General features: G+C 39.7%; 2 protein-coding genes across 2 annotated transcripts in view; one reads left to right on the top strand and one right to left on the bottom strand.

The window, feature by feature from the left end:
* The window catches only part of LOC131355114 (cilia- and flagella-associated protein 57-like), a 47,091-nt gene extending 39,510 nt beyond the window's left edge, over positions 1 to 7,581 (bottom strand). Inside the window, exon 1 of the mRNA XM_058393370.1 lies at positions 7,341 to 7,581. Within this exon, the coding sequence (XP_058249353.1) occupies positions 7,341 to 7,365 (25 nt within the window). The 5' untranslated portion in view covers positions 7,366 to 7,581. The remainder of the gene's footprint in view (positions 1 to 7,340) is intronic.
* The window catches only part of arhgap39 (Rho GTPase activating protein 39), a 31,982-nt gene extending 21,398 nt beyond the window's left edge, over positions 1 to 10,584 (top strand). The window contains exons 4-10 of the mRNA XM_058393371.1: positions 2,502 to 2,666; positions 2,840 to 3,239; positions 3,406 to 3,479; positions 4,679 to 4,878; positions 5,497 to 5,588; positions 7,093 to 7,262; positions 8,884 to 10,584. Coding sequence (XP_058249354.1) covers positions 2,502 to 2,666; positions 2,840 to 3,239; positions 3,406 to 3,479; positions 4,679 to 4,878; positions 5,497 to 5,588; positions 7,093 to 7,262; positions 8,884 to 9,078 — 1,296 coding nt within the window. The 3' untranslated portion in view covers positions 9,079 to 10,584. The remainder of the gene's footprint in view (positions 1 to 2,501; positions 2,667 to 2,839; positions 3,240 to 3,405; positions 3,480 to 4,678; positions 4,879 to 5,496; positions 5,589 to 7,092; positions 7,263 to 8,883) is intronic.
* Positions 10,585 to 12,312: the final 1,728 nt, after the last annotated feature.

The following is a 12,312-nucleotide window of genomic DNA, read 5'->3' as shown; positions in this document are numbered from 1 at the left end:
CAATATCTACACACACACACACTTAAAGACAAAAAACAGTTTCTACAGGTACTACAGTATTGACTGGGGTGAGCTTATATAAAAATAAACTTCAACAGTTGATATTTCTTCATCTTCTGTTTTAAAGCTTGCACATATTTGTGTATGCATTTAAAGCATCCACAGTAATAGATATTTGTTCTAGGATCAAATATGTTCAAATTAAAACTGAGGACTCATTCTGCGATTGGGAAAAGTTGAAGGTGAGCGAGCAGTACGGAAAAGAAACATTAAATAGGAAATAAACCAACAGAGAAATGTTTCAGTTATGTAGTACAGAGGTTATATACACATTTATTAGATCAGACATACACTATATTGCCAAATGTTTTGGGACACTCCTCCAAATCATTGAATCCAGGTGTTGTTTTTCAGGGGTTGGGCTCGGCCCCTTAGTTCCAGTGAAAGGAACTCTTAATGCTCATGAATGTAATATGGAGTTGGTCCGCCCTTTGCAGCTATAACAGCTTAAACTATTCAGGAAAGGTTTAGGAGTGTGTTTATGGGTAATTTTTGACCATTCCTCTAGATGTGCATTTGTGAGGTCAGGCACTGATGTTGGACAAGAATGTCCATCATGTTAAGAATATCAGGTTGAGGTCAGGACTCTGTGAAGTTCCTTCATACCAAACTCACTCATCCATGTCTTTATGGACCTTGCTTTGTGCACTGGTGTGCAGTCATGTTGGTACAGGAAGGGGTCATCCCCAAACTGTTCCCACAAAATTGGGAGCATGAAATTGTCCAAAATGTCTTGGTATGCTGAAGCATTAAGAGTTCCTTTCACTGCAACTAAGGGGCCAAACCCAACCTCTGAAAAACAACACCTGAACTCAGTGATTTAGAGGGGTGTCCCAAAACTTTTGGCAATATAGTGTATTTCATATATTATAAGAAGAGCGACATGTATTCAAAGGAATTTAAATCGAATACTTGTTATTAATAGTCATGGTTCAACCAGGGTCATGACTTAATCACTGTCCTGAGATCAGCAGCATAGTGAAACGTGAAGAATTCCCATAAATCTTTCCCATATTTTAGGCGCCTTTATTTTGTGTTTTCACATTTTCTAGTCTCAGAGAAGTAACCTAGCATGCCACAGTATGCTAATCACTAATGAAATTCAATTCAATTCAGTTTTATTTGTATAGCGTTTTTAGCAATGGCCATTGTCTCAAAGCAGCTTTACAAATATAGAACAAAACGTTCCTGGTTAATATTAGACTTAAAAATTAAATTTATTTGTATTTATCCCTAATGAGCAAGCCTGAGGCGAGTGTGGCAAGGACAAAACTCCCTTAGATGGTATGAGGAAGAAACCTTGAGAGGAACCAGACGTAAAAGGGAACCTCATCATCATTTGGGTGACACCTGAGAGTGTGATTATAAATTATTATGAACACCAGAGAGTGTGATTATGAGTAATGTTCTTTCTACAGTCGTGTACAGTCAGTTGGAGTTGTGTAACCAGGACCTTCTGAGCAACTCATAAATGAGCTGAACATCTGAGTTTATTATTGATTTAACACCAACTCCTCCATGCTCAAGCCTTCATAGGCTCAATAATGTAAACTTTACATACCTGAACTCATTTTTAAAGCAAATATCAGTTGTAATACATGTCCAGAAAAAAGGAATAGTTCCAAATGCAGATTAATCATAGATGAGTCAGATGACAGCTCCATAACAGAACATAATCATTCTGTTGATCACGATGACTGTAAAAGTTTCCTCACCCGCCATGTGTGAACTCATCAAAGTGCTCGATCTTGCTCGATCCAGACATGATGCAAAAAAAAAAAATCAGTAATGGCTGCCCAGAAGGAGCAGACACACATATTCGGCTGAATCTTTTCTACTCTATAGTCCAAGAATTAAAAAGGGCAAAGCAAGCTCACAACATCTACACATCAGAAGCTATGGAAAGACTTTGTGAAGACACATAACGGAGGGAGGATGTTGCTGAGAATTCCAGTGATGGTGCATTCTGGTGGTCGTAGAGGAGAAAGTATGAAGGGTGGCTGTTACACAGGTTCCTATGTTGTTTGCAAAGGTATATCTGTGTGGCCTGTTATTGTATGGTGCCATCAGGAACGATTGTGCTAAAGCAATCTCAGCTATAATTTAACATATAGAGTTGTATGCGGAGGAACATCATTGTTTCATAGACTGTCAGTTTGAAGGAGATGAGGGAGGAATCTTTGCTCTAGAATTCCTTTTTATCACTTATTTTAGAAACTCAGTCTCTGACCTGCTTCAGCCCTGGGGCTACCTCTTGTTGAGCTCCCTCTCCACCGCCTACTCCATCTCTCTTTCTCTCTCGCTCTCTCTCTGTCTTTCTTCTTCTTGGTGCCATTGAGGTTCAGACACACCTTATTATTACCTTATAATGCTGTTTATAACTGCGTTATCTCTCTCTCTCTCTCTCTCTCTCTCTCTCTCTCTCTCTGTCTCTCTTGCAGTCAGAAGATCTTGGTGCATGCTCACAGTTTGAGGCGAGCCGGAACGCTCGGAACATGATGCCCAGTGCTAGTTGTGGTGTATTTCCGGAATTTTCTCTCCGAAAGCCCTCTTCCGAGACCGACATTGAGAACTGGGCATCTAAGCATTTCAGTAAACATACACAGGTACTTATTACGAGTACTCCATACACGTGATTGTACTAAATTTTACACATAATATATTGTTAAAAAAAAACAAAAAAAACAGAGGGTGTGCCTGAGATTAAAAATAAAAGCTGCTAGGTTCATTCTAGCACTAGCATGATATAGATGATGTATTATCAAATGTTATCTCTCAGGGTCTGTTCAGAAGAAAGGTATCTATTGCAAACATGCTGGCCTGGAGCAGCGAGCCTATTAAAAAGCCAATGATTCACACAATGGACCGTACAGTCAAACGTGAGGCTGTGGAGCTCTTCAAGTACATCCAGACCTACATGGGGGATCGAAAGGGCAAAAACGAGCCTCTGGCTGTGGCTCTGGAGATTGCAGTACGTGGTTGGAGCAACCAAGGCCTGCGTGATGAGCTCTACATTCAGCTGTGCAGGCAGACCACAGAGAACTTCCGTTATGACAGCTTACAGAGGGGCTGGGAGCTCATGGCCATCTGTCTGGCCTTCTTTCCTCCTACACCGCGCTTCCATAACTACCTGGAAGGTTACATTTACAGACACATCGATCCACTGAACGACACCAAAGGTAGGAGCCAGACACATAGTGTGTCCAGGGATATTTTCTCTTTTCTTTTAGTGTGATAGCTCCTGGAAGATTGTACTTCTTAAATAATAAAGATGTTGATCAAATTGGTTGGTCATCTAATTTCTGCCATAATGACCAGTATTTATGTGTATGCATGCAAATGTAGGAGTGGCTGTCAGCAGCTATGCGAAGTACTGCTACCGCAAGTTACAGAAAGCTGCACTGACTGGAGCGAAAAAGGTCGGTGTCTTTAGGTGTCTTTAATTCTTCTTACTTTTTCCTTTACAATTGGATTGATTTATTTAACCTTACCATGTTTCTTTACTTTCAGTAGAGTTTAATAGTTAAATGCCCCATAAGTTTCCATATGTTGACGTGTTTCTGTTTGAATCTGGAAGACATCACGTTAGACTGCTTGCATCACTTAAACAGCAGCCAGTAGATTTCGAGACATGACACAATGCTGTAAATAAACCTGACGGTATCTTAGGAAGCACACTAAATCAAAAATCAATGAGAGGTTCATTAAACATTATATGGGTAAGAGTATGTGGAGATCTGATTATGACACCTACATGTGCTTGTTGAACGTCTCAGTCCGAAGGCATGTCATCATTACAGAGTTGGCCCTCCATATTATAATGAGCTTCAGTCGTCTGTGAAGGGATTCCACTAGATGTTTGAGTGTGATTGTGGGGATTTATGTTTATCAGCTACAAGAGCTTTAATGAGATCAGACACTGATGTCCAGTTGGTGTTCCAGTTCATCCCAAAGCTGTTCACTGAGGTTGAGGGGTGCTTAGTCATTCTTGAAAGAAGGCTTTCGCAGAGAAAATTCTGGGAACACACAACAACTAAGACTGGACATTCTGTTCTGAGCATTCTGACTCGCCTCAAACTGCAGGCATGCACCAAGATCTGACTCTCTGACTATGAGAGACAGACAGAGAGAGAGCGAGGTCAGGGCTCTTGAGTTCTTTGACTCCAAGCTTGGCAAATAATTTTACTAGGTAGACTTTGAACATTAGACTCTCATACTCTCACACTTCTCCTGTGAAGAGCTTGTCTCCAGATTTATTCTTTCTCTTTCCTTTTGAATTTGACTGAAACATTATTCTCAACCAGTGTCCAGTGGAGTTAAGATCAGGGCTCTGTGCATCATGGGGGTCATGATCCGATATCCACATACCTTTAGCCATACAGGGTGTATGTACATACATATGCATCTAGCTGTGTGTCTAGGCCTGAGTGTGTAAACAGTTTAATTGGCTTAGTTCTACCAGCTGCTGTATAAAATGTGCCCTATCTATCTATCTATCTATCTATCTATCTATCTATCTATCTATCTATCTATCTATCTATCTATCTATCTATCTATCTATCTATCTATCTATCTATCTATCTATCTATCTATCTATCTATCTATCTATCCAATGCAGGGTTTGAAAAAGCCTTGTCTCGAGGAAGTAGCTTACGCTCGAAATGCCATCTTTAGCCCCTCTATGTTTGGCTCTTCTCTGGAAGAAGTGATGGCGATGCAGAAGGAGCGCTACCCTGACAGTCAGCTGCCATGGGTACAGACCCGTCTGTCGGAGGAAGTATTAGGCTTAAACGGAGACCAAACTGAGGGTATCTTCAGGTGAGATCGTACAAACATAATACGTCATCGACTAAGTGGCACTAGCTGGTCATGGAACGAACAAATAAACGAATGAATGAACAAACAATCATGATGAATGAACAAGCAAAGGTTATTCATTATACCTCATGAAAAATGCTATAGACTTACAAATCTGTAAAGCAAAGGAAAATATACTGTATATAGTATGAAAGAACTTCAGTCATTCAGATCAATATTTGGCATGGCCACCATATGCCTTTAAATTCTCTCTGGTACACTGTGGTTCAGTTTTATACGGAAATAACTCTTCAAATCTGTTATTATTTTTTATATTACTTATGCTTTGGGCTATATACAGTACCTAATGAACCTACATACAGAAGTAATCAAGTTTTTGTTTTAAAACCTGTATTTAAACACTCACTGCAAAATTTTTAATAGCTTGGTTCACACTAATACTGCAGGAATACAATATACTGTATCTGCTGCATGTCAGGCTCCGGGTTCGCCTCAATAATGAGCAAGACAAAGGTTTTCCTCGGGATGAATGAAAGAAAAATATCTAGCATTGTTCCTAGGCAAGTGTTAGAAATGCTCCAAAGAATGTGTTACAAATTGTGAATGTGTGTCTGGCAGGGTGCCCGGAGATATAGACGAGGTAAATGCGCTGAAGTTGCAAGTGGACCAGTGGAAGGTGCCAACTGGTTTGGAGGACCCACACATTCCGGGTATATACTGATATATATTGTCAAATGTTAAGTGAGAAATCAACAGGTTAGCACTAAAAATCCAAAATAATGCAGTTTTTCATTGCTTTTTTTCTATAATATAGTAGCATCCATTATATGAGTCTGTTTATCCACCAAATGCAATATACAAAGATCATGCACAGTGTTTGGCACACACACATTTCTCTTTTTGCAGACAAAATTCTCTTTCTTACACAAACATTCACAGATCACACACACACACACACACACAGGCTTTTAGCCTTGGGCAATTGCAGTGCTCCATTTCCCACTGAATATAAATAGCCCAATCTCCAAGTGCATTATAGGAAGAGAAGAAACAAACCCCCTTCTACCTCCACAGAACATGAAGAAAGTAAAGCTTTGGGTTGAATGTTGGGATTTCACTGTTTCCTTTAATATACATCTTTAATATACACGATATTTTATAGCTATATAAATGTGGTGTATATATAGTAGAATGACACAATAAAGAAATAACAGGTGATTGAACTTCCTAACTTAGATTAAGTTTAGTGGACCAAGCTTTAGAGCAAAAAAAAGTCAGTGTGATTGGCTTTAAGAATATTCATGGATACAACATGCTCTCTAATGGTAAGGAACATAGAAAAGATGGCAGGAAGTCACACAAAAGGAGTTTCAGGGTAACCGGAAAGCAGCTGAAGCAACAGTTATTCAATGGGATGAAACAAATACACAGACCAGGCATAACATTATGACCACCTGCCTAATATTGTGGTTTTCCCCATTTTGTTGTCAAAACTGCCCTGACCCGTCATGCACTGTGTATTCTGACACCTTTCTATCACAACCAGCATTAACTTCTTCTGCAATTTGAGCAACAGTAGCTCGTCTGTTGGATCGGATCACACGGGTCAGCCTTCACGTCAATCCCCATGTGCATCAAATGAGCCTTGACCGCCCATGACCCTGTCACCGGTTCACCACTGTTCCTTCCTTGGACCACTTTTGATAGATACTGACCACTGCAGACCGGGAACACCCCACAAGAGCTGCAGTTTTGGAGATGCTCTGATCCAGTGGTCTAGCCATCACAATTGTCCCTTCGTCAAACTCGCACAAATCCTTAAGCTTGTCCATTTTTCCTGCTTCTAACACATCAACTTTGAGGACAAAATGTTCACTTGCTGCCTAATATATCCCACCCACTAACAGGGGCCATGATGAGGAGAGTGTTATTCACTTCTACCTCTCAGTGCCCATGATGTTATGCCCGATCGGTGTTTAAAACTCTTTAACAGCTTAAGTTTGGAGAAAGTAAAGTTCCCTGAAAAGACAACATATCCAACACTGAAACGTGAATAATTTCAATAATTACTTCTTGCTATAGATATCTCAAAGCTTAACTTTGAGAGTACTAATGTTGCTAATGACTGTATGTATATACAGTAACATTACATCACATACTATCAATATAAACAAATTCAATTCTTAACACGATCTCCTTTCTATTTCTCATTAGCATCATTGTTGAAGCTGTGGTACAGGGAGTTGGAGGATCCAGTAATTCCTCACGAGTACTATGAAGAATGCATCTCTAACTATGACAGTCCTGAAGCTGCTGTCAGTGTCATCCATAACCTTCCTCACATCAACAAACTGGTGCTCTGCTACCTCATTCGTTTCTTACAGGTCAGTCTTTCTAACAAGGTTTTTAATAAAGCACTAAAATGATGTTATTTAAGAAAGAAAGAAATATTATTTGCCTACCGTGCAAAAAAAGGAATATATACATGGCAGTTTAGCTCCTGGTGGTCCAGCGGCAGGATATCGTGCTCTCATTGCCGTGGCCCGGTTTCAATTCCCAGGCAGGGAGCTAGTTAACTCTCAGTGCCGGTCCCAAGTCCGGATAAAACGGGAGGGTTGCGTCAGGAAGGACATCCGGCATAAAATTTAATCAAAGCATGTGGACCAAACGATCCACTGTGGCGACCCTGAACAGGGAGCAGCCGAAAGAACAACAAAAACAGCAACATACGTGGCAGTTTATATGTAGGTTTATGTGTAACTAATCCTTCAGATCACAATTAATCGTATGGACGTATTCACCCAGAGACATAAGGTAAAAGAAACGGTTCAAGGTAAAAGTAGCGGTGTGTACATTTTGGGAAGGTCCGAATTATACACAGTAAAAGCACTTCATCTCTTCTGTGTCCCATAACGTTCCCCTGCCACTCTTGGTACACATATGTTCTGCATAGTGGAAACTAATGATGATGTCATCGGTGAATTTAGTATGAGTTGCATTTGCGTTCAAGAGAATACTACTACAGGTCGTCTCAGGTTCGGTACCACTTCCTGATACACATGACAGCTTTCACATTACCAATTTTTCACACTTTTTTTCCGACTAAACTGCCAGTATGAAAGCCCAACTCAAAAAGATAGACAGTTACTCGAAAAGAGTTGCAGGACAACCTGAAAACAACAGGAACAACAGTTAACAGGTAATAAGCAACAAACTGCACAGCAATTCCTATTGGAGAAAGATGTAATGATCCCAAGAACATATACCTACAGTGATATGGAGGATATCCTGATCTGCGAGACGGTTATTACTTGATGCATATAAGAAATACTGCTGATTCTGAAAGACACGAAACGATGACGATTAAGCAAAATATTCACCTGTGAGCATGATAAGAAGACTGGCCGAGTTTTTTTTTTTTAATCAGCGGTTGCTTAATTACTTGAATCGGGAATCAGCTCATTAGCTCATTTCATGCTTAATGAAGACACCCGTCATTACAAACAGGCTTTAAAATAAAGCTCAGAAGCCTGAACCTTATTTAATGACATGGATCGTTTAAAGTCATTCTTGATAGAAACATCAGTCTTCCCAGTTTAAGCTTTCTTGCTTTCTTGTGGGTTGGGAAAACAGTGTATCTACGCTGGTGCTGTTGTTTTATATTCTAAATATTTTCTCAGCTTTGTGAAACTATGTTAGCCATCTTTTACTCATGATACAGTTCATTTTTTAACTAGTGTTCCTTTTAAATCTATGGCATCTGTGAGATCTTCCTTAATGCTTAGAAACCATCAGTTTGTTTGTCTGTTATTATATGTCTATAAATGCTTTATACGATGCCATGAATGTAAACCAGGGTGGCTGGAACCATCAACATATTAGATGAAGAAGGTTTAGTTTAATATTTTGATCATTTTTACTCCTCTGGCTGTTGGGACTGGTTTTTAGATGGAAAGCCTCTTCGAAAAAGAGTCACCTTTTTTTTCTCTGTTTCCACATATACAGGTTTTTGCTCAGCCTGCCAATGTGGCTATCACTAAAATGGACGTGAGTAACTTGGCAATGGTGATGGCCCCCAACTGCCTGCGATGTCTGTCTGATGACCCGCGCATCATTTTCGAAAACACCCGCAAAGAGATGAGCTTTATCCGGGTGCTCATTCAGCACCTCGATACTAGCTTCATGGATGGAATTCTCTAGTCCACATTATTTACACACTCTCACACACATACACACACACACACACACACACACACACACGAACACCACATTCATAAAGATTACACAATCATTTGAAACCTAATTGATGGAAAAGCAAAGCAAAACCCCGGGTCTTTATAGTCAGAAGTAGAACAGGAGGCATGAACCCTAATTACTGCACTGACACACGCTCACAAAAGCACAAATCCAATCTGTCGGACACACAGACACATCCAGACACGTGTAGGAGACGACACATACATTCCATTTTAGCCCCTTTTTATAATTTCTGAATGTGTTTGACTGGAGATGTGAATGTATAGTGCTGTTTCTGTGCGTTCGTTTGTTGAAATGTGAGTGTTTTTTGTTTTTGTTTTTAGCCGACTGACCTATATAACTGTCTATAACAGTCTAATTGATTTTATATGATTAATTTATTATTATTATTTTGTATTTATTTTAACAGGTGTTTATAACTACTGCCTTTTGAAACAAATTGTCAGACTCATGTCGAGTGTGTGCGTGTGTGTGTACATGTAAGGACAATATGTTTCACGTACTAGTTTTATTTCATGGAAATTGTCACCACACACTTACATAATCATAACCATTATATATACACATCATTTACCCAGCCCCAGACACCTTGACAAAGACACACACACACACACACACACACACTGATTAGGCCTGGTGCTTTAAATAATGACATAACACATCGCCTTGCACTACGTCCTCACTTCCCTTCAGGAGAAGTAAGCAAAGGAGAGTGAAATAGAAAGAAATAAAAGCTGGAGGGAGAGGCAGGGGGATTTATCAAGGCAGACATTAAAAAAAAACCCTTTTTTTAATTTTTGTTTGTTTCTTCACTTATCTGCACATGAATCATGTCATGAAAGTAACATTCACCTTCATCTATATCATGCTAAAATATATAAAAAAAGATATTTAAAAAAAATATATAAAATCCATTAAAGAAGTAAACACAAAGTGTCATATAAAAGAATAGTGGAATTTAAATTTAAAAAAAAAATTTGCTTAGGTTTGCGTCTCATTTTAGTAAAATTGAAACTATTCTAATGGAGACTGAAATAAAGGGAGTCATGAATTTTGAATCGTGGTTCATTGAGAATGATCAGATCAGAGCTGAGGAAAATAAAAAGATTAAACACTGGACAGATAAGCATACAATGAACAGCATACTCAGAGCAGCAACACAAACCACACGACCACACGTACTTCAATACACACACACACACACACACGAACACAAACACACACACACACAGCTTACCAGGGACACACACAGGAAAGACAAAAGAAATGTAGATCACTGCTGGAACATTAGCCTGCTCACAGGTCTGTCTTGCATTTTACAGCTTTTATTGTTCATGAAATCAGGCTGAAATCCCCTCTCCCTCCTTTTTGGTCTGAGATCTAATGGTGACTCTGTAAGGTAGGGTAAGTCTGTCTGAACGTTGTTTAATAAAACAATTCCAAAACTTTTTTGAATTGTATCCGTCTTTAAACTGTGACACAATTGTATCCGTCTTTAAACACACACACACACAAATGGAAACATACTTAAAGATACTATATATATATATATATATATATATATATATATATATATATATATATATATATATATATATATATATATATATATATATACACTACCAGTCAAAAGTTTGGACACACCTTTTAATTCAATGTTTTTTGTTTAGGGATTTATTTTCTACATTCTAGAACAATACTGGAGATTTCAGAACTATGAAATAACCTAGAATAGTTCTGGAATAGTTCTTGCAAGAACAGTATTGTGATGAAACTGGCTCACATGAAGACCATCCCAGTAAAGCAAGACCAAAACTGACCTCTGCTGCAGAGGAGAAGTTCATTTAGAGTGACCAGCCTCAGAAATCACCAATTAACAGCACCTCAGATTAGAGCCGTTATGAAGGCTTTACAGAGCATCAGTAGCAGACATATCTCAATATCAAAGAACATTATTGTGTATTTCGGCCGCCTTCAGCATTGTTTTACAATGTAGAAAGAAATAAACATCAGGAAAGACCATGGAATTAGAAGGTGTGTCCAAACTTTTGACTGGTAGTGTGTACATACATATATATATATATATATAAAATTTTATTACACTTTTTGGACAATATATGAACACCTATTCTTTTTTAACTTGATTTTATGGCCCTCTAAAGGCTGATGAGAATATAGCCAACCTTGGGCAGTATCTCTCCAGTCCATCAGAGGGCGGCATGTATCTGCACATCGTATTGACAACAACTAATGTTGCCAGATTTGGGGAGATATACACTATATTGCCAAAAGTATTCGCTCACCTGCCTTGACATATGAACTTAAGTGACATCCCATTCCTAATCCATAGGGTTCAATATGACGTCGGTCCACCCTTTGCAGCTATAACAGCTTCAACTCTTCTGGGAAGGCTGTCCACAAGGTTTAGGAGTGTGTTTATGGGAATTTTTGACCATTCTTCCAGAAGCGCATTTGTGAGGTCACACACTGATGTTGGACGAGAAGGCCTGGCTCTCAGTCTCCGCTCTAATTCATCCCAAAGGTGTTCTATCGGGTTGAGGTCAGGACTCTGTGCAGGCCAGTCAAGTTCATCCACACCAGACTCTGTCATCCATGTCTTTATGGACCTTGCTTTGTGCACTGGTACACAGTCATGTTGGAAGAGGAAGGGGCCAGCTCCAAACTGTTCCCACAAAGTTGGGAGCATGGAATTGTCCAAAATGTCTTGGTATGCTGAAGCATTCAGAGTTCCTTTCACTGGAACTAAGGGGCCAAGCCCAGCTCCTGAAAAACAACCCCACACCATAATCCCCCCTCCACCAAACTTTACACTTGGCACAATGCAGTCAGACAAGTACCGTTCTCCTGGCAACCGCCAAACCCAGACTCGTCCATCAGATTGCCAGATGGAGAAGCGCGATTTGTCACTCCAGAGAACGCGTCTCCACTGCTGTAGAGTCCAGTGGCGGCGTGCTTTACACCACTGCATCCGACGCTTTGCATTGCACTTGGTGATGTATGGCTTGGATGCAGCTGCTCGGCCATGGAAACCCATTCCATGAAGCTCTCTGCGCACTGTTCTTGAGCTAATCTGAAGGCCACATGAAGTTTGGAGGTCTGTAGCGATTGACTCTGCAGAAAGTTGGCGACCTCTTCGCACTATGCGCCACAGTATCT

Source organism: Hemibagrus wyckioides, linkage group LG06 (genome assembly GCF_019097595.1).
Source record: "Hemibagrus wyckioides isolate EC202008001 linkage group LG06, SWU_Hwy_1.0, whole genome shotgun sequence".
Classification (NCBI taxonomy): Eukaryota; Metazoa; Chordata; class Actinopteri; order Siluriformes; family Bagridae; genus Hemibagrus; species Hemibagrus wyckioides.
Note: the sequence above shows the minus strand (reverse complement) of the source record. Positions and strands in the feature narration are given on the sequence as shown.